The sequence below is a fragment of the Athene cunicularia genome (assembly GCF_003259725.1).
Source record: "Athene cunicularia isolate RWA chromosome 28 unlocalized genomic scaffold, athCun1 chr28_part2, whole genome shotgun sequence".
In the NCBI taxonomy this organism is placed as follows: Eukaryota; Metazoa; Chordata; class Aves; order Strigiformes; family Strigidae; genus Athene; species Athene cunicularia.
In genome coordinates, this window is record NW_020799140.1 from 238,393 (window position 1) to 259,454 (window position 21,062).

Here is a 21,062-nt window from a genome sequence, read left to right on the forward strand (position 1 = left end):
GAGGAGCCGGTGGTGTTCAGGCTGTGTCACGGCTACGAGACTGAGCTTGGCTCCGTGTCACTGAGCTGCTGCTTTTGCTGGATCATGAGGTGAAGGGAAGGGGAGGTTTTTTGATTGCAGAAGGTGAAATTATTCGGGTCCACAGGGGAACAAACATTTTTAACAGTTCCCTGTATGCATATTTTTTTTACATGGTTGAAAAAGCTTGGCTGTGAATGAGTACAAAGAGAGATTTCTCCTTTTATAACTAGTTGTGAGCAAATGAATAATTTTACCTGCAGAGGAGATGTGTGAATGTTTTATTTCCTACTTAAGACTTCTCATATATATATATTATGTATAAGAAATGCAAATCGGTGCTCGGGTTGGAAGGAAGCAGCTAATAACTGAATAATAGATGACTGGATGCAGGTATCTTCCCCAGAAGCTCTGCCAGTCTGTGAGCAGTAGATACTGACAGTTAAAGGTCAGGGTTGGCGTTTTGTTGGCATTGGGAGAACCGTGAGGCGTTTAGCCTGGCTAGAGCTGTGAAACCAGCAGCGGATGCCTGCCAGGCTCTAAGTGCAAGGAGCATTCCTGCTGTCTGTCTGCAGCGATTGCAGCCTGTCAGAGCAGGTGACTGCTTGGGATCTGGCATTCGGAGGGCAGACAAAAAGAGCAACCCAGAGTCAAGATGTCTGAAGACGAGACAGTCCTGAAGGCGGGGGCCGTGATGCTGCTGTTACTAATCCTTCAGCACCAGATTGTGGTTTAAGGTAATGCTTTGCAGATGATTGAAGACTTCAGGATTATTGAAAGGGGAATGAGGTGGAGAATGCCCAAATACCCTTTTTGTTGTGGTTCTGCTCAAGGAAGGACAGCGAGTAGAAGATCTCTGAGGCGAGATGACCAGGTAAGTGAAGCAGCAAGTTTTGGGTTGGGTATAATGTTTCAACCCTGTTGTGTTGTCCTGCCTGTGTAGAGCTATGGTTTGGGTAGTCCATGTCTCAAAATCAAAGCCAAAATCTGGTCTTGGGGAGTTTGAAGGCTCAGCATTCTAAGTATCTCTGCTCAGACATGTAATTTAGAGTGGATTCATCCTCCTGACTCAAGCAGTTCTTAGCCCCCAGTCCAAGCCCATCAGTAAGAGACTTCAGAAGACAGTTCATCTTCTCCTGGAATACGAGAGTTACTGCTCATAAAGGTGACTAGCTCTTCCAGTGGACTACAGGGGACAATTTCTGTAGTTTAAATGAGATATGTAACACTAGAAAACAAAGGTGAGTGTGTGTTGCACCCCTGGGCACCAGGATGTCCGTGCTCGCGTGAGGCAAGCCACCAAGACGTGGGTTTTGGAGCATCTTACCCAGGGGCGTTACAGCTTTCTCCCCACGCTGAGAACCTGGGAAGTTTGCAGATGGACAATGTCAAACGCAGCTGAAACGCGGTGCAGAATTGCCGGGGCTTGTGGAGATCCAGGCCGACGAGGCCGTGCGGCCTCTTTGCACCGTGTTCTGCTGGGTGGTTGCTTGGCTCTGCGCGGCGATGGTGGCGTAGCTGAACAGAAATCCTGCGTGCCCAGCCAAGCTGCGGGTGCGTTTGGACGCTACATAAAAAATCCTTACGAATTAGATCTGAGCTTTTGTTGTGAAACAGCTTGCAGATGGACACTAGCGTTGCTGTGCCATCTCTTCGCTCTCGTACCACTGAATCTCCAGCGGGATCTGTTGAATTACGTGGGGGGAGCAGGGTAATCGGTGGGTCGTGTCGTGAGGAGCAGCTGCCTGCAGGAAGGACTGGAACGATGTGTTCAGATCTTCTAGAAAGCTTTATTACATCAGACAAAAGCGAGGAATTCCTTAAGGAAATAGATTATGTGCAGCGAATCAGAAGGGAAGAGGCGGAGACGGTCAACTCCGACCGGGGCCCCATCCACTCCTTAAAGGAGCATTTAGTAAAGGTTATGTGCTGCCAGTTCAGATTTAAAAAGGGAGTTAAGCCATGAGTATCGCTTAGAGCTGCTTTTGGAAACCTGATTTTACAGAGCAACCTGGTGTTCTAATAGATTCAAATAAAGACTTTCAGAACTCGTGGAATGGCATTTTCAAAGTTATTCTAGAAAACTGGCACGGAATAATTTTGAAACTGATAGTACTTTAAATTAAAAAACGGGAGGCTTGGGCTATTTTTCACATCTGTTGTTTTGATTCTTTTTTGCCACGTGCTGCAACATTTGAGTTATTTTTGTCGGGTTTTTTCTGTTTCAGTAAGACAAACCGAGGTGCGTTTTGATCTTAAAGAAAAGGTAGCAGCGCTCTCTGCTGACTGAATATACAATTTCAAAGGTTACCGTGCCCCGCTGCTACTGTGGTCACTCTATAAATTCTAAAAAGGTGTAAAAATAATATAAAAGTGACAGTCCCTGATCAAACCCCATCACTTCTGTAAATTCGGAGGTGTAAAAATAATTAATGCTCTGGAAGACATCTAATAGCACGGGAAGGAGCCTGTTCTTTAAGATGAAGGCAACTTCATCGTGGACTGTAGAAAACAGCTGGCATCTCTTGTGTAAAGCTTCCCCTGGAGCGGGAGGGCCAGTTCGGGGCAAATTCGTTGAGCCCGAGTGTTCATGGGGAGTCACATCCTCAAATTCACCCCATCGGGGAAACGTCATTCCTTGACCAAAGCTCGTATGGCCGAGTAAGTGGATTTTCTGCTGGTGTTTGGGAGGTGCCGTAAAGCCAAGGGCTGCTTCTACTTCTTTTGTTTAATAACCGCAGAACCCGTAACTTATCGCTCAAAGGGATTTTAGTTTACAGAAGTAGCTTTATGTGATTTTTTTTTTTTTTTTTTAGTGGAAATAATACTTGTATAACAACCAAGTTCCTTTCCCCAGTTGCTTTCCAACTTTATTAGGAAGTTTTGTACACAAGCCATAATCTGGGGAACACCGACATCACAATGTCAGTTGAGATATTTATATTTGTGAAGAAAAGCAGGATTTCTGAGGAAGAAATTGAGGCTTTTGGAGCTTGTGTTCGTTCCGTGCACCAGATTTCAGTGTCTTTAGTACACGTGCTTTGTGCTGCCTGTATGTCTCCAGCTGCATGGAGATGCGACAGAAGATGATGGATGTTTTCTTCGCTAGAACGGAGAGGCACCTTTTTTTCGTACAGGTATTTGGGGAAACAGTCTAAGATACTGTGAGGGTGCAGCATATCAGTAAGATTTAGTATTTGACCTTTCTTGATGCTGAATGGAGCTTTCAGTTTGCTGAGCAAGACGCCTTGATTTGCCTGGCCTGGAGCGTGTGTCACCTTGCCTCCCTCCAGTCCTGCCACTCCTCAGTATTGTCAGGACAGGATAAAACTCCTTCAGGTGATGCCCAGTGACGTTGTCCAGACTCTGTGCTGCTTTCTTGTCTTCCAGAAATCTTGTCTGGAAATCTCTTGTCACCCAGCCACTGACAAGTTTTCACTTACTCTCTGTACGTGAAGTTGTGCTGACGCTTTGGGGTTTAACAGGTGCCTGTCTGCAGAGTTTTGGCAAATTGAGGCTGTCATTCCCTGCTGAGCAGCAGACTGGTGTAAATGTTCCTCCTGGTGGGGTTGGGATGGTACCGTCCCAGGGACATCAGCTGAGACAGCGGATGCCTTAGTAGCCACTTAACTTGGGCATTCAGTAAATCTGCTGCTTAAGCTTCTCTCCACAATTTATTTTTCCTGTTAAAAGGTGTTAAGCTGCTGCTTCTGTGCCCGTTTGCAGTGCTGAAGATGGATTATCCTTCCTGCCTTTGGCTTTTTCCCATCAATAATGATGGCTTCACTTTGTACCAGACCACAAAGAGACTTTCAGAAACATTTGAATTCTCTTTTTTCCCTTGTTTTATCCTGTTAGAGTGACAAAGAGATCACACCCGAGTTTTGAGACCACTGGGTGGTTAAAGCTCTCTCTCACTGTATTTCTCATAAGGTTCTGTGACGTGACTTTTTTTTTTTTTATCTTATTGGAACAACATCCTTGCTGATGCTAAAGAGGTGTTACCAGCACTTGATAAACCACAGTACTTGGAACTCCTGAGGCAAGCTGCGCAGAGTTGTGTTCACTTCGCCAGCTCTGGATTTATTCCTGAGATGCAGTTTTGTCAGCAATAGTTTGTTCTTCCAGTTGCAGTAGCTTGCGGATGTGCTGGTTTGAGATGTTGCTAGCAGGACTGCAGCCTTCGGAGGCAGGGGAGAAAACCTGGCTGCTCTGCGGGAGGCAGAGCCCTGGGATGTGAGTAGTTGCCCGGAGACTCATCCTGCATCCCCACCATCGACCCAAGAAGCCTTTGTTGTAGACATTCGGTCCTGTCTTATTGCTCGATTAAGATTCTGTGTTGTAATGTCCAGAGCTCGTTAATGAGAGGGGAGGATATCCCCAAAGCAGCGTTCGACTCAGCTGCTTCTGGTGCTGGTTGTCCGGGCTCCCCTTGGGCACCCAGCAAGGGCTGTGGACGCTTCAGGCACCACGAAGCAAGGATCTGAGCAGGCCTGATAAATTGTCCTCTTCATCTTCCCTGGTTTAAATTGCTCCCTTGGAACAACATGCTCCAAAGCGTTCACCTCACCGTTTGTGGTTGGGGAGTGGAGGGCCCTGCTGCGGACAGACGGCTGCGTAGGAGCCAGCGGTGCTCGGGTCCCTGCCCCAGAGCTGGGAGCTGCCTGGCGCCTCCCTGCTCTTCACCAGCATCCCGGTGGGGTTTTGTGTGCCCGAGCTTACCGCGGGTATAGAGGGACAGCCCGCAGTCCTTAGGTTTCCAAAACACCAGAGAGCGGTGCTGAGCACTGTTGTGTGTGATACATCCAGCTGATCATAAACCACCAGAGGAGGGGGCGGCCTGGGACGCCGCAGAGATCTCTTGATCTGAAATGTGATGATTTTTCTTTTTGCAAATAACATTACTGTCCAGCAGGAGCAGTTAAGTTTAAGAAGGTGTTAACCTCTCCGGTCTGGGAACAGAGGGTGAGAAAGGCCGGCGGTTACAGCAGTACCTCAAGCTCACCTTGACTTCGCTTCTGATTCTTTGAAGGCTTTTTGAAGCTACCCAGAAGATTACTAAATTTTTGTGCAAAAACGGGTTTATGATACTTCTGCTTTTCTTTTGGCAAAAGTGCAATTAATGTTTCTGCTAAATTAGAAAATAAATTAGAAAATATTTTGCATTTAGATGAGAGAGAAACGAATTCAGTGACACGCATCATTGGTATATAAAAGGCTTTTGTGGAGAAGGCTGCCGTGGGAAGCCTGGGTTTAAGGCTGTAATTGGAACTTGAACTTTGGGCCAGATCTTTAGCTGGGAGAATCCACATGGTTGCAGTTGGACCTGGTCAGTTAGTTTCACTGCAGTCAAACAGGGAGTAAAGACACGAGTACAGCTGGTCCTTCCCTCCCTGCGGGTAGAAGGAACCTCGCTGTCCGTGAGCGGAACGCTGCAGCCACCTGTCCTGTCTTGGTGTAGTGGCTGGAAAATCCAGTTATGTCTGACTTGGATTTTGAGCTCTAGACAAAAAATTGCTTAATCTTAGTTTTTAGATGAGAACTTAGTAATAAAAAAAGCAGTAATTAAAGAAAAAAAAAAAAAAAAAAAAAAAAAAAAAAAAAAAAAAAGAAACATAGAGTGCAGCCTGGCCAGCAGATAAGGGCTGCTGGCCTAAGGTGTCAGATTTTTGTCCCATCTCTATTGTTTTCTCATTTAGTCCAGTTCCAGTTCTCTAATACCCTCTCACCTCCCCGACCTTTGAAAAGAACTGGGCTTGGAAAAAATGCGAGGCATAAAGCCTTCAAATCCCGGCTGCTTCAGGTGGTCAGGGCAGCCGCTCGCAGCTGTGGCTTCGGTTGCAAGGAGGAGCCGGCTCCCCTCCCCTGAACGGCCGAGCCGTGCTGGCTGGAGACTCCCACAGTCTTCAGAAGACAGAGAGGGTTCTTCCACTTTCGGTGCCAGGTGAGGCCTTTATCTTGCAGAGCATCCACGTACAGCGTTCCCGGTGTCGGTGTTTAGCACCAAGGTCCCTTTCCTGGCCGTGGGAATGGTGACATCTACACCTGACAGATGTTGCAGTGAACTCCTGTCTGATCAAACAAAGTCTCTTCAATCATTTCAATCACGTTAGCTTTGAGTTGCAGGTGTGAGGCCTCTACAGAAGGAAACTTGTCTGTGTTGCTTACTGGATCTTGCTGCAAAAAGAAAAAAATACAATTTTAATTTCTTCAGCGAGCGCGTGCGCTGTGTTTGTGGGTAGTCATTGCATCTCCGGCAGCGTGCCCCCTCTCCCAGCTCTACGTACCGTGGGGGGCTTTGGGGCAAAGTCTTGCTCACAGACGTGTGCTACGATGCCAGCAGCCAGAGCATCACCGAGGACGTTGGTCATGGTTCGAAATCGGTCCCTAGAGGAGAGAAAGCCGTGAGGATGCGACTGGTGGCCACAGCCAACGTGCCTGGTGCCTTCTGTGCCTCTGAAACGTGTCAGCCTCCGTCCCCGAGGTCTCTGCCACTGGCTTTGCTAATGGCAAGTTGAGACAAGAGCACAGTGCTCCTGCCAGTACAGAGAGGAAACGGTACCTGCGGTGTCTGTGAGCCACGCAGGTGGGGGAGCTCCTTTTGTCTCGTCATGTTTCTCTTTTTAGTGCATAGACCCCCCTCTGCTGCTTTCCAAACCGATGCAGCGGTTTTGCCCAGTGTTGGGCTGAGCTGCCTCAGTGAGTCATAGGATTCCTTGAGATGCCTCTCGGGGAGCAAATCCTGTCCATCAGCCACGCACCTTCCTTGTTTATTCTTTATTCTTGCATCCCTGACATCAGTAGAGAGCATAGGCGCATTGCGGCAGGTGATGTTCTGGGTACCCCGCGGTGCTCAGAGGCTGGACTTACGTTGTGCTCTGATTTGACAAGTTTCACCTGAAATGTCAAACTCCCTTTTATGTGAAAGAAAGAGAGGAGCAGCCGGAATACTCGATGCTGTTTCCTCCCTGTCCGGGGTGGCTGTGAAGCGCAAATCAGCAACCCACGTGTCAATTATGGAGAAATCAGCATCTCCTCGCTATGATTTTTCACCTAGCTAACGTGCTTCGTTTTTATCTTTCAAATGGCACATTTCACAAACCGCCTGTGTTTGACTTCTGTTTGTCTGCAATAAATGTCACCAAGCAGCAGTTTTTGTCTCAAGATCAATCTGGTCTTCACCCATCAAGATGAAGACAGTCTCCTTGGAAGATAGACTTTGCGGTGTTGGATGCAGTCCTTTGAAAATGTCATCCGTGCTTTTAAAAGCTCCAGTGATGTCTCAGTTCTGGTGACATATGGGTTTGGGAGAGAAGCTGCTTATTAAATGCAGGAGGGGTTTTTGGTGCATCTGTTCAAGATGTGACTGTCTAATTTTCTGCTATGATTTGGTGTGCAACCAACTCGTACTTCACCTCGTTACTGTCTTGCTGTGACATCTATTTCTTTCTCTTTTCTACTTTTTAATTGCGAAAATGCCCGTGGTTTGGAAATAGAAACAGCAAACTGAATGAGCTCATGTAAATAATTACCAGTGGTTTATGGTTTATTATTGGTTTCTCTTACTGATTTTTCTTTTTTCCTGGAGATTATGCTTTTTTTTTTCCTAAACAACTGCATGTTTCCAACCCCTTTGTCACTCTTTTGTCAGCATCTTTCTGGCTAATTTTAATTTCTCCTTGTATGAAGCCAGATAACCTTTCACCCTGCCTTACCAACCTCGTTCCTCTTCCAGGGAGAATATTCCATCAAAACAAATACTGCACCATCCACCACTTCACTTTGACTCTTGTGCTCTCTATCCTTTGCTCACAGAGTGGACAGCTTGGAGAAGAGTAGGACTTGAGGTGTTTCTAGGGAGTATGCTAACCAGCAGCCTTGCTCGGTGATGCTTCTGAGGACAAGCCTATGGCCCTGCTTTCCTTTCCTACCTCTCACTGTGGAGGAAACTAGCATCTGTTTGATCTCTTTAAAGTATGAGTGTGTATGTTTCAGAAAGATTTTGTGATTTATTTGGGACCTCCAAGAAAGACGTGATAGGAATACAGGTAAAAGACCAGGCTGGTCATGAGAGGGTGGCTGAAAATCATCACCGCTTCTTCCACAAACAGCCCTTAGTGAGGCGCTAGCAGCGATGGACACCTCGGAACAGAAACACCTCGAGTCAAACACTCCTTTAGGAGAGTGTCTGCCTGTAGTTATCATGGGCTGCTTCAAGAAAATAATCAGAAAGTGAAGTATCTAACGCTTGGCTCCTGGTCTTGTTCTGTGACCCCTTAGTCTGTATTTGCCCCGGTGGAAGCTGTTCCCAATACAGCGCCGTGGATTGGCACCAACGCCTGTAACGCTGCGTCTGGGAAATACTCACAGAGCCCAGTCGACTGCGATGATGAGTGTGATGTCGTCGGTCGGCAGCCCGACAGAAGTTAGCACGATGACCATGGTAACGAGCCCAGACTGGGGGATCCCAGCTGCCCCGACGCTTGCTGCTGTTGCTGTTATGCTGCAAAGACAAGGTGGCTGGCAATTATTTTGTGGGGTTTTTTTTAAAAAAAACAAACAAACAAGCGTGTTTGCGTGGCAGAGTAAGTTATTGCTGTAAGGAAATCCCTGCTGTGCACACGGTGGCCAAGCTCTTGGCTTTGTGCTTACGCAACGCCCCTCTGCCGTCCAGTGTAGGTAGCTCCCGCATAAACATTGGCAACTGCCCTGACTTTTATCTAATGGGTGCTTTATTTCCCTGCTTATAAGATGAGGATATTCCATTCCTGGAGTAAATTACACCTGCACAGCCCCTTCTGTGCTAAGATAATTCGTCCGTGCTGTGGGTGTTGAGCTGTGCTAGCCGTGCAGTCCGGCTTTTATCTACAGGCAGAGTCTTTGATTCTGCAGCAAATTCTGTGGGTGCGGAGCCCAAGCCTTCCCTGGCGGCCAGGGCGGGGGGCTGGCACATGCTGCGCCTCTCCCCGCTCCTCAGGTTTCCAGCAGAGTTCACTCTGTGCGGTAGCAAGATCTCTGCCAAATGGGGGAAGCGTGAGAGGTTGTTCTGATGTCGGTAAATATGAATAGAGAGAAATGACAAAGCTTCTACAAAGGAGTATTTACCTTATCGTTATAATTTGTCCCAGATCTAAGTCATAGTCATTTACTTGGGCAATAAAAATAGCCGCGACTGCTTCGTACAGGGCCGTGCCATCCATGTTGATGGTGGCGCCAACAGGGAGGACGAATCGTGCCACGCGTTTGTCTATTCCGTTGTTTTCCAGGAGACACTTCAGAGTGATGGGCAAGGTTGCTGAGCTGCAGAACAAAAAAAAAAAAAAAAAAAAAAAAAAAAAAAAAAAAAAAAAATCAGTAATTTTCTCTATTTTTTGCGTTGAACTTTATAACTGGGAATCAGCGTAATGGTGTACAAGTCCTCCTTGGGGGTAAACGCGGCAGCAGTATCATACAAACTGCTGTTTATTCAACTCGAACTGCCTGGGAAATACCCAGAATTAGACAAGTAGTCAGCTGCTGGCTGCAGGATGGACTGCTCTCTACGGACGGCTCCGTGAGATGCTCACAGCTTTGTTGTGCCTCCCTGGTCCTCACGTTGATCCTGCACCCCCCAAGCGCTGGCTGGTACAGAGCAGCATCCTCCAGCGGGGGCTGTGCCGGGGTCCAGCACACCCCGTTGTCCCTCGCTGTCTCCTCCCTGCCACACGCCCGAGGAGCAGCGGCTTCGCTTGCACCCGCTGACCTTTCTCTCTTGTTTCTGTCTAGCACGGAGGAGCTGTCGCACGGGAGTCGGGACGAGGACGTGGAGGAAGAAGGCTGAGTGGAAGAAGGAGGCGAGCGTGGAAAAGAAGTCGGTGGGATTGCGATAGGCAGGTGGAGGCAGGGGCTGCTTTCCTGAGAGGAGTCGGGCGCAGCGCCCAGCGCGGCGGCCCCCAGCCCCTGGCTGGGACAAGGCGCAGGGTGCTCCCGCCGTCCTCTGCGTCACAGCTCTCCAGCTGGGGGGGGAAAGCCTGATGGGCCCGGAGCTGGAGACCCAGGTTCAGGAGGGGATCGGGTACTGAAGAGTAGCAAGAGACCTGCAGCAGTGGCTGCCGGTTTTATTGGGGTTTTGTGAAGAAGCAACATCAGGGAAGCCAGGAAAGCCCTTTGCCTATAGTCATATGTTTTCTAAGAAAATGTTTTAATTTGTGTGTCTTCTAGAAAGGGTGGTAGTTTCTAATATAAAGTTTATTTGTTGTTATAAAGAATGCTTTTCAGTGAAAATAAAATCGATTCAAATAATCTAAAATTATAAAGTCTTATCAAAGCAGACAACGCTTTCCTTTGGAAGAGCCTCGGATACACCGGCGTTAAGATTTTCAGTAAAGTATTCAGAAGAGCTTTTGATGTTTGCAATTAAAACCCAGGGTCGTGGCTCCACACTGTTTTATAAAGCACCTGCAACAGCCCTATTCTGAATTCTTCGAAGGAAAACTGACTGCAGCAATGTAAAGCAGCAGACGGCGAGACAACCCTTGCTGCTTTGCTCTGGGAAAGCCCCCGGAGCAGGCGAGTGGAGGAGCACTGCCAGCTGGCCGGGTCTGAAGATGCACTGAGACTCTTCCCCCGAGTACCAGGGCAGTGCCAAACATCCTGCTTCCCACTAAAACTGGAAGCGATTTCCTTTCAAATAGTGCCGGAACATAATTTTTCTGTGTCTGAATTATAACTGTTCTCCCGCAGCTTGCCCGGCTGTGCCCGCAGGCATGTCTCCCTCGACTGAGCCAGGTGCCTTCTCGGCTGTATCGGCATATTTCAGCCACGTTTTCATACCTGGACGATGTAGCTAAGGCGATCAGCAAGGCTTGCAGTATCCCCTGAATGAAAGTGAAGGGGTTCTTCTTGGTGATGAGCACAAAAAGCAGAGGTAAGAGGACGAGTCCGTGGATGACTAGCCCTGTCACCACTGTAATGGAATATAGTCCCAACTTCTGTCCTATAACTGATGGATCTTCCATCTCCAGGATCTTTCCAGCAATGAGAAATACAATGCCAAAGGGGAAGTACCTGCACAGAATAAGGACAGAAGAATGTTTATGAGGATGCAGCAAACCCTGAAGCGCTACGCGACAGTTATTGGGGTGTTTGGTTCTGTGTGGTAGTCAGACAAAAATACATCCAGGGGCTCGCAATAGATACTTGTGTGACTGGCATTATCCATCAGATAGCAAGTAAGACAAGAACTGATTCAATCAAAAACAGATTTACCATACTGCCATTGAGACAATTTTCATAACTGCTTCATTCAGACACTGGCAGACGTTAACCAGGGGTGTTCCTCGCTCCCCCATTTTCCCCAGGAGCAGTCCTGCAACCAAGCACATCGGTTTAGTTACTGGGTAGTACCGCGGGAGCAGCGCGGGTCCTGCCCAGGGTCTTGAGGCTCTGGTGGTCACAGACTCACAGCAGGGCAGACTTAATGCAGATTTCCACGTGCTCTTACGGGTCGTGGTAATTCTCTGCTCCGAGCAAACACAAGCACCTGGGCTTCTCCAAAAACTCCCCCAAACCCAGGATTCGGACTAAACCTCGCACAGATAACTGATCATTGCTACTCAGTAACGGAAGAGCCACTGCTTGAGGTGGATAAGGTGTCTTTTTGCTGTTTGGTCATACCAGAATAATGTAGCTCCAGAAATAAAACCCGATTTTTTCAAAGGACTGAGCTCAGTGGGGTTATACATAGCTGAGGGGTGCGGTGACAAGGCGAGTCCCTGCCCTTGCTCGGGAGTGAGAAGAGCCACGCGCCACATCTGCCGCTCAGGTGAGCTTCCTCAGAGGTGCCCCGACAGCCCATCCCGGGGGTGGCGGCAGATCTCGGTTCCCTCGTGGGACGGGCTGTGCTGGCCCCCGACCAGCTGTTCCATGCGGATGGTTTTGCTGGTGACTCACAGGCTGCACCGCGGCGGTGACAACACGCTGCCATGCAGTAATACGTCAGGAAGGGTTTGAGTTGCTTAGATACAGGCGTTAAGCCTCGTGTCTTAATTCTGGTTTTTTTGATGCTGTTGTATTAACCGAATTTCAGTCTAATTTTCTGCTGAGGGAATACTAGAGCAGAAAGACAGGAGTGGTTGGAGGGATTGTGGTGCTTCTGGTCTGCCAGCGCAGAATTGGCCAGTGCTAAATCCCGTTGCTTTCACTGGTGAGGGGATTTCCCACTGGGCAGAAGCAAAATGAGTCTGTGAGTATTTGCCCAGGCAGTCTCCAGCCTGGTGCACGTACTTTCTGCGTGGAGCCGTTAGCTGAAATGACTTCTGAAGCACTGTGTAAGTGTCTGCTTTAGCCTGGAAAAGAAGAATACAGTCAGGATCTTGTCTCGTCCCTCTCACCGCTCTTCAGTCTTCAGGGCTGAGGATCCTTGACGGGTAGTTGGGTCTCTTGGCTTGCTCAGAAGAGAGATGAGTTAGGGTCGTCTTTGCCAGGACTTTCAGAAATGAGACAAGGTTTGACACATTTAAATCTCAGCTCTGTTGCTACTTCTCCAATATTTGGTGGCTGTAACAGCTGGTTGAAAGAAATCCCATTTCTCTGCAGGTTCTTCAGACAGCTGGTTTGGAGAAGATGGCCCTAGCAAATGGACAGCTCGCTTCACGTGCCCTTTTCTGGATTTAAAAAGCAGCAGCGATGACTGGAGATGCTCGGTGTCAGTGAGGAGATCGCTGGAGCTGGGGTAGCTGTGTGGGGTTACCGTCCACAGCAGAGATGCCTTGGTCTCAGTCCCACAAACCGTCTGTTGGCATTGGACACAAATTCCCTTTGCTGAGATCTCAACCAGCCCCACCTGGCTTCCCCCGCCTTGCTGCAAGGAGGAGCTGATCCCCGTCTCCCATGGCACAGAGCTGTGCTGCCTTCCTTGTCCCCCTCCTGTTTTCTGCCAGGCAAACCCCACTAATTCAACCCCTCCTCACAGGTGAACCTTCCCGCGGATCCGTGAATGCCCTTTTCCAGGCTGCCTGTCCCCGTGCAGGTGATGATCTGTTGGTCTGTGGCTTTGTGGAGCTCTCATCCAGGCCGTGCAAAACCCAGAGAGCGCACCTGGGTGGCCGGGCTGGCTCAGGTGATCTCCTGCTGTGTCCTAGCCCGGGGCTGATCCTCACTCCCACACTGCCGAGTGCTGGGCTGGTAATCTCAGAAGAGAAAAGCGGCTTCTCCTGGCTGGGCTGGAGGAGGGCACGCGTCCTGTGAGCAGGAGTTTGACACGTTCCCTGAGCGTCTGGTCTGCAGATGCTGTTGGCTGCTGGGATGGGAGACTGCCAGAGGCATCTCTTTTGTCCTTGAGGATCTGTGAGCGGGTCAGTGTCTGCCCAGTCGCACTGTGGCCATCTCCTCGCTGTATCGTAGCCTTTAAAACTGGTCGCTCTCCCCTGGCTCTAAGGGCAGTCTTCCACCCTTCAAATCCTCTAATTGGCTCTTTAGTTCCTTATACACTAAGTTCAAGCTTCTTGCCCTCGCCTCTTAATCTTCACGTAATCCTGCCCCCATGCTCATCGCATCACCTCCTACTCTCTTCCCTCCTGATTCCTCCCTCCCTCCCTCAGCCATGCACCCAGTGTCCTGTCTACGCTCTGAGTCAGATCCAAATTCCTCCTTCCCTTGACTTTCTCCCCTTTCAGCCTTCTTCCTCCCTATCCCTGCATGTTCTCTCCTTCCAACCTCGGCTCCTTTGTCCTTCCTGAAATTGCTGCCGAGCGCCTTGTCCGCATGAGGTCACAAGCTGTTCAGCGCAGGAAACTTTCTTACCTTCAGAAAGCCCTGGTACAGATTTCCATAAATTTGTGACAGGAATTAAATCTGACCACCTCTCACTTAATGCCTGCCCAGGGAGTTTGAACACTGCCAGGGTGAGGGGTTCAGACCATTTGTAACAACCTCTCTCCCAGGTAGCCTCTGCAAAAGTCACAGCTCACCTCGGCAGACTTCACAAAAAGGCCCCTTCAGCTTAGGCGACAATTTGAAACCCCTCAGAGCCTGTGCTTGGCTCATACGGAGAACCTGGGAAGGAAACAGTCTCCTTGGTGCTTCACCCCTTTTTTGAGCTCGATTATGGATGGTGCTGACAAAGGTGTTGGTATAAGCTCCGTGCCTGGTTCCCCAGGGACTTGGGCAGCTAGAGCTAAAATAATCTCATCCCTCTGAGCATCCCTTCCTTCATTTACACCACCCTGGGTTGCAACGGCCGCTGAACAGCCTTGCGATGGGTCAGGGCACGGCATGGAGCCCCGCTCTGCTGAGCAGGTACCTATCGTTGCTGAGAAGATGACAATTCCCAAGACGTTCATCTCATTACTGGTCCCGGGCAGCGTCCTGTAGGTCATCTCGGGTGAGGGCGTCAGCTCGAGGAACACAGGCCGATGAATTTCAGGGTTTTCATCGTCGGGTGCAAAGTAAATAAAACTCAGAGATTTTCCTGGGATCTTTGGAAAGGTGGGAGACTTCACCACCGGAACGAGAACAGTTCGATACTGGAACAGAAGCAAAGCAGTGAGGTTAATGTCCTGCTGGCAACAAACTCCTTCCTGCTCTGAACACAGAGGCAAAGTCCTCCTTGGGCCAGGTGGTGCTGGAGGCTCAGAGTTTGGTTTTCGGGTAGAAAAAGGCTGGTGAAAATAAGAGATGCAGGAAATGGGCAGGGGGAAGTGTGGTCGTTCCTGCAGCCCTCAGCACAGCCAGCCTCGGGCAGGGCTGCACCCCTGGCCTCTGCGGGTCAGGTCCCTGCAGGATCCCAGTGCAGCACTGGGTAGCGTCATGGTCCCCACGAAGAGGCCCCTTCACCCCCATCCCTCCTTCTGGGGGCTTTGCAGATGTTTTCCCAATACCATGAGTTTGCTCATTTTCCCTTCACCCTACCTGGCCCCTCCTTGGTCCTTCCCCTTCGCCCACCCCACGCTTTACTTCATGCATTCCCTCCCCGTGCCTGCTGCCTGCCCGCCGCTCTGCCCCCAGCCCCAGGGGCGGAGAAGCCGCTGTACAAGCGCGGGGGCCAAGGGAGGAGATGCTGTGCTGCTTGTACGGGAGCCCCCCCAGGCAGAGGGCAGGCAGGGGCATCCCTGTGAGTCTGTGCCCCCACCAGCACCCTCCCACGTTTGGGTGCCTGCCCTGGGGTGAGCAGGAGGCAACTGGGAGGCACCATCCCCACCACCTGCGGCGGTGGAGCCGGGCGAGCTCACCTGCTGGAACGAAGCTTCGATCAGGTTAGAAGGGAACATGTTTCTGTAAGAGAGCAGTTGTGCAGGGGTTAAAGTGTGTCACGAGAACACAGGGAACAACCTGGGCAGCACCTCTGGCGGGCGTGAGGCCAAGAGAAGTACCGATACAGCCAGCACCAGCTCAGCGTCCTGTGTGCAAGCTGAGGGCGGAGGCAGGCTGCAAGGTGAACAAAGAGCTGGACTCTGAGCCCCCACAAACTGGACTCGGAGAAGGCCGGAGGTGGGGTGTAAACCTGCCGCTTCAGTCCCCTGCTCAGAGCAGGACCACCTGCAGAGCTGGAGCAGGATGCTCGCAGCATTGTCCAGTTGATGGAGCACCTCCAGAAATGGAGATCCTCCCTGGGGCAGCGCTGCGCCCCCTCCCCGGTTCACCCTTGTCCACGGCTTTAACCCAGCCCTGGGCCAACTTCTCATTTTTGCCTTGCAAAGCCCAAGGAGCCACAGAGCTTGGCACGTCACAGCTGGGGCTGCAGAGGGAAAACCGCTGAGCTCTGCAGGGAATTTCATGGAATCATCTGCATTGGAAAATCCCTCGCAGCTCCTCCAGCCCAACCATGACCCTCCCCCTGACCGTTCCCAACTCCCCCAGACCCCTCAGCGCTGGCTCAGCCAAAACAATCTCCTGTTCTCTGCGGCTGCACCCCTCTTTGCTGGTGGAGCAGCGGGGGTGACAGTGGCCAGAGCCACGTGTGAGGAGAAACGAGCCCCGTGTTGATGGGCTCAAGCGTGCTGGTGCCTAGTCAGCGTGGCCAGCGGTTCTGGTTTCCCTTGAGATGTCAATACCTCCTGAGAAGGAAGTGGGAAGGTCTTGTCTGAACTGCCGCCATGAACTCGGCTCCTCCTGACATCCTGTGACGTACCTGATTAAATCCAGTAACGCATCCGCGGAGCTGAGCACCACTTTACCCCCAGAGTAGTTGTCCTTCTGGGCAGCTGCGCCGGGGTGGATGCTGACCACGAGGATGATGCCAACAGTCACTGCCATGAATGTTGTCCAAAGGTAGTAGGTGAGGGTGATCACACCCATCTTCCCACAGGCCTTGGAGTCCATGGTGGCCAGCCCGGACATAAGGCTGCAGCAGAAAAGATTGTGGTCAGCATCTGCACCCGAAACGGCAAAGGTGCATCTGATAGGCAAAATCTCCAAGGTGGGAGAAGTTTCTGTAGATTTTTTTTTTAACTGACGCTTAAGGGCATCACCGAGCTCTTGCACATCCGTGTGCCTGTGTCCACAGGATCTCACACCCAGGACAGACTTGTGGCAACCCAGGCTGAGCTGTGCAGGGCAGGACACCCCGCTCTGAGAACCTTTTCAAGGTCAGGCCATGTTTTCTGTTTTCTCCGAGGAATATGAAGTAAATATTCTTAGTGTATTTTGGTGGTGAATAACTAACGCTGATTTTTTTTTTTTTTTGGTGATGTTCTCTTAAATATCTAGTGCCCTGTGCTGGCGCTGCATGCCACTCTGAACGGTAAAGAAAGGTATTAGCAAGGTTTATAAAATCCTGGTGGGGATGGACCCCACTCCCCCAGGGAGAGAGATGCTGCTTCAGACTTAATGTACATGTAAGCTTTCTTAAGAAGTAGCCCATAAGCTACTTTTAAACAAAACTGGACTAAAAATAGAGAGGGCATTACAGGCTGCACGAGGAGGAAGAGCTGGCCAGCAGTGGTGCCAGCACTGGGGGCAAATGGGAGCATTTAGGGGCTGCAGGGTGCCCACACTGAGCTCCTGGCCACTGACATTCAGAGCTCCAGGGCCCTGCGGAGCCCTGGCTGGGCCTGCCCACGGTGCCGGGCAGTGGCCTGAAACCCCCCACGTGGGACGTGGTGTAGGCCGTGGCTGCAAGGGCTAACGCCATCCTTGGGGGTCCCCGAGGGTTGGGCGGCTGAGGCGGGGGCCAGCTCACAGATCCCCTCCAGCAGCCACATGTCCGGGAGGAGAGAGACCCCGGGACGCTCCAGAGGGGCCACAAAAGCAACGCAAAGGTGGGGGATGCTGAGCTGAGCCCCAGCCTGGACAAATCCGTCCCCAGAGTGCGCCTGGTGCCTTTATATGTAAATCCATGTAAGCTTTTCAAGACCTTGCTTAGACTTGAGTGTGACTCCATCAGTTCTGTCACCTATTTCTAGATCTGGAGGGGCTGATAAAAGTGGGATTTGCAAACATAGATGCAACATTGAGGGATGCTTGTGGTTTCTACCTGAGCTTCCTCGAAACCCGCTAAATGAGGAAATCTTTGAGTTTAAGCAGCTGCCCATTATCAACCGCCCACGGATGGTGCTGGCACCGCCAGCTGGCTGCGCCCAAACCGAAGGGAACAGCCCAGCCAGCGCAGGTGTCTGACCTGGGTGCAGGTGTCTACCAAATCCGGGTGAGGATTTGTCCCAGACCACTGCTGGGAAATCCCGGGGTTTGACAGACACCAGGGCAGGGGATGCTGCTTGGTTGCTGGCTGCCTGGGGCCGGCGTGATTCTCACCTGAGGCAGTTTAGGGGTGATCTCCTTAAAGGGAGATCGTGGGCTGATCGCTTCAGCGTGATGGAGAGATGGTACTTTAGAAGCACAAGATGATGACTTACCTGGAGGTGATCAAGGGCAGGATCAGCATCTTCAACATCCTCATGAGGAGCTCTCCAGGAAAGGAAAAGTACTGCTTCTCCTGCACAGAGCAGAGCCGTTGTGTCAGGTGAGAGCTGAGAAGTGTATGCTGACCACGGGTTAAGAGTTCAAACCTGATAAATTTGCCTTTTTTTCCAGCAGACCCAGCTCTGAGGTTGCTTCCCAGCAGGAAGCCATTCCGTATGGCACTGAGACACTGTTCCTCTGGCTGTCCCTTACCAGGAACTGGGTCAGGGAGGGGAAATCCTGGTCATATGGGAATCCCAGATGTGAACCAGAGAGAGACATGTTGGGCTGGTCCCCTCCCAAAAATGTCCTTGGGTCCATCACCCCCTTGGGAATGGTCCCCCTGGCCCCTCTGCCCCGAATGTCATGACACGTGTTACTGGGGAGCAGAGGCTCAACTGCATGTCGAAAAGTGCTCTGAAGTGTTGGGCGCAGCCTGCAGCTGGCAGCAAAAGGTGGAAATATCTGTGGCTGCAAATGGCAAAGACAAGCTCAGGGAGAGCCCAAGTATCTGGACCATCTGTGGTGCAGCCTCATGGTGCATCAAAGGAGGTTTCCACCCTGTGGCATCTCTCTACCCCCTACACTCCTCACACAGGCATGGGGACAGGCTGCCTGGAGAGAGTCCCCCAAAGCCTGGATCCCACAGCCATGACCGGGGAAAGAGTGAGGGGGTCTGTGAGACCAGCAGCCACTTGGCCAGCATCCATCCCTCCATCCATCCCTCCATCCATCCCTCCATCCATCCATCCATCCATCCATGCCTCCATCCATCCATCCCTCCATCCCTCCATCCCTCCATCCACCTTCCCTCCCTCCCTCCCTGTCCTCTGTCAAGGTGTCAAGATGGACCTGCGATGGCCCCAGGCCAAAGCAGGTGCTTTTGGTTACTCCAGAGTAGCCAACCCCACTGGACTTCGAGGGATGCCGAGGCAAATGAAGTGCTCCACACTGCCGTCCCTGTGCTACCCCCCCCGTGTGGCCTAAGTGTGGCTGGTTTCCCAGGGAGCTCTGCTGTGATGGGTCCAGCTGGCTGCAAGGAGCAAGGGCAGGTTTGAACAGCCTCTCTTTTGTCAGCGGGTTTCTCAGCTTTGTGACAATTTTGCATCACGGGAAGGAAAGCAGGGACTGGCTGCTTTCCCAGCGCCTCATCCACGGCACAGATTCTGGGACAGAAGTCTCCGATGGGGAGAAGCGGCTGCTGGGGACGATGCGCAGGGCTGTGGTGACGGCAGGGCGGGACTGGCGCAGAGGATGGATGAACTCGGCACGTGGCAGGACGAGGGGCAGGAGTCCCCTGGCTCTGCCGGCCTCGAGCCTGGTGTGGGCGGCTGCTGCGCTCTCACAGGCACATGCACCAGGCGCAGGGAGATTACGCCCGCCTTCGGTTAAGTAACAAGATCATCCCCGCTGCGGGTGGTGATGCTGGAGGGCGTAATTGAAGTGACAAGACTTTGGTAAATCCTAGCGGGTGACATATTCCAGCACCAGCTGAGCCTCCCCTGAAGCAGCATCCCCCCTGCAGCCCAGCTGAAGATCAGGGCTGAGCCGCAGCCAAGACACCCGATGTCATTAAAGCCACGTGGATTTTAGCACGGTGACATTTAACTGCACAAGCACTGAGAGAACACACCTTTGAGGTGCCTTTTCTCCAATGTGTCTGTCTCCAAAGGTCCTTGGGGGAAGGTTACCCCTAGAAACACCCCAGGCTCTCCACCAGTTCCATATTTATTTGCTCCAGAGCGTGGAAATGTGCTTTGACATTGCACAGCCCTTGAGTAGAGTAATAGCAGGAGCTCACCCCTCAGCGCCCCACGCTGCCGTTTGTGTTGGTGGGAGCCTGGTACTCAGCATCCCGCAGCTGAGCTTCCATTCCCCCCTTCCCATCCTCATCCCACCTGGAGTCTCCTGCAGCCCCACAGGGTCTGTCCCCGAGCCCCCCTCTCCCAGTGGAGGGAAGCAGGATTTGTCCGGCAGCTTTTTGGTGATGGGGAGAAACCTGCCCCTGAGCGCTGGTTTTCTTAGGCAGGAGCCTTTGCCTTTGGGGCTGTCTGGGGCCCTTGCTGGTGATGTCTTGCCAGCCCCCTGGGCTGGTTGCCCCGACCGCCCCTCGCCATCCCCCTTGCTCCCATCCCTGTCCCAGCCAGGCTTACCAGCTCCGTCAGCTCCAGCACCCGCAGCAGGAATCCCAGGAGGCACCCGGTGGCAACCGACAGCATCGACAGGGTCAGGAGGCCATTCTTACACCAGAAAGCTCGTACCCACTTCCAGACGCGCAGGAAGGTCGTGGACAGGGAGCCCAGGGAAGCTCTCCCACCCCACTCCCACATGGCCATCCTCAGCCACCCAGGCGATGCCCCCCGGAGCAGCTCCCAGCCTCGCTCATCACCCCGGGCGCCGCCGCGCTGATGGGTCCCTGCCCTGTGCCAGGAGCCCCGCGCACTGGTGGCTAGTCCCCAGCACCAAAAGCTTCAGGACTGTTCGGGAGCCTTTCCCATAATGGAAAGTGACGTCTTCAGCTGGTTAATCCGGGCTTGGCATCCCGCCAGTGCTGGTGCTGAACTCTCCCAGGTGAACCCTCCACCCCCGGGACCGGGGCCGCATGCTGCAGGCTGAGAGCAGGGGTTCAGCCCCAGAACTCCCTTCCTGACACACGGGTCCTGATCCAAAAGGATCGACGTCCTGCCACCACAGGCTGCCACCGGCTGTGAGCATGCCCCCCTCCTACCCTGTGTCCGAAAGGGCTTCATGAGGGCCAAGCTTGCAAAGGAAGAATGTTTCCTGCTTAATCGAAAAATTTCCTGTGTCGATTTGCACAGAGTGTGGGTCCGAGGCACCGAGGGATGGTGCTGACTGGACCCACAGGAATATCTACCCCAACAGAGCAGCTCTGCAGGGAAGCTGCCCCAAGGCCATGGGACGCTGCTGGGACGCCTGGTCAGTAACCAGTGCTGCCCACAATAGTTCAGGGTATTTCTGTGTCCAGTTGGATTCTGACTCAGGCCAAGAGTCTCACTGGGGCAGGAGAGCAGTGCCGAAGGCAGCTAAAGGATGGGGTGTGGGGGTTTGGGGATACAGCGCTAATCCCAGCCTGAGGATGTTCTGGGAATGGAGAAATACTAAAACTTCTCCAAATTAAAACCTCTCTGGCCCAGAGTTTAACACCC

The 21,062-nt window shown here is 51.7% G+C and overlaps 1 protein-coding gene and 1 long non-coding RNA gene across 2 annotated transcripts; one reads left to right on the forward strand and one right to left on the reverse strand.

Moving 5' to 3' along the window:
• Nucleotides 1–3,481: 3,481 nt before the first annotated feature.
• Nucleotides 3,482–10,286, forward strand: LOC113489475. Its single transcript, XR_003400044.1, has 3 exons — nt 3,482–3,581; nt 7,165–7,175; nt 10,276–10,286. It is a non-coding gene; the product is annotated as an uncharacterized LOC113489475 (long non-coding RNA).
• On the reverse strand, nt 3,967–20,348 carry LOC113489471 (excitatory amino acid transporter 5-like). Its single transcript, XM_026865191.1, has 11 exons — nt 20,049–20,348; nt 17,850–17,929; nt 16,127–16,339; nt 15,228–15,270; nt 14,300–14,522; nt 11,266–11,365; nt 10,831–11,064; nt 9,124–9,318; nt 8,387–8,521; nt 6,306–6,405; nt 3,967–6,195 (listed from the first exon to the last, which is right to left on the reverse strand). Exons 1-11 carry the CDS (start codon nt 20,229–20,231, stop codon nt 6,058–6,060), a joined length of 1,644 nt encoding a protein of 547 aa, XP_026720992.1. The 5' UTR covers nt 20,232–20,348; the 3' UTR covers nt 3,967–6,057.
• Between the last annotated feature and the right edge of the window lie 714 nt (nt 20,349–21,062).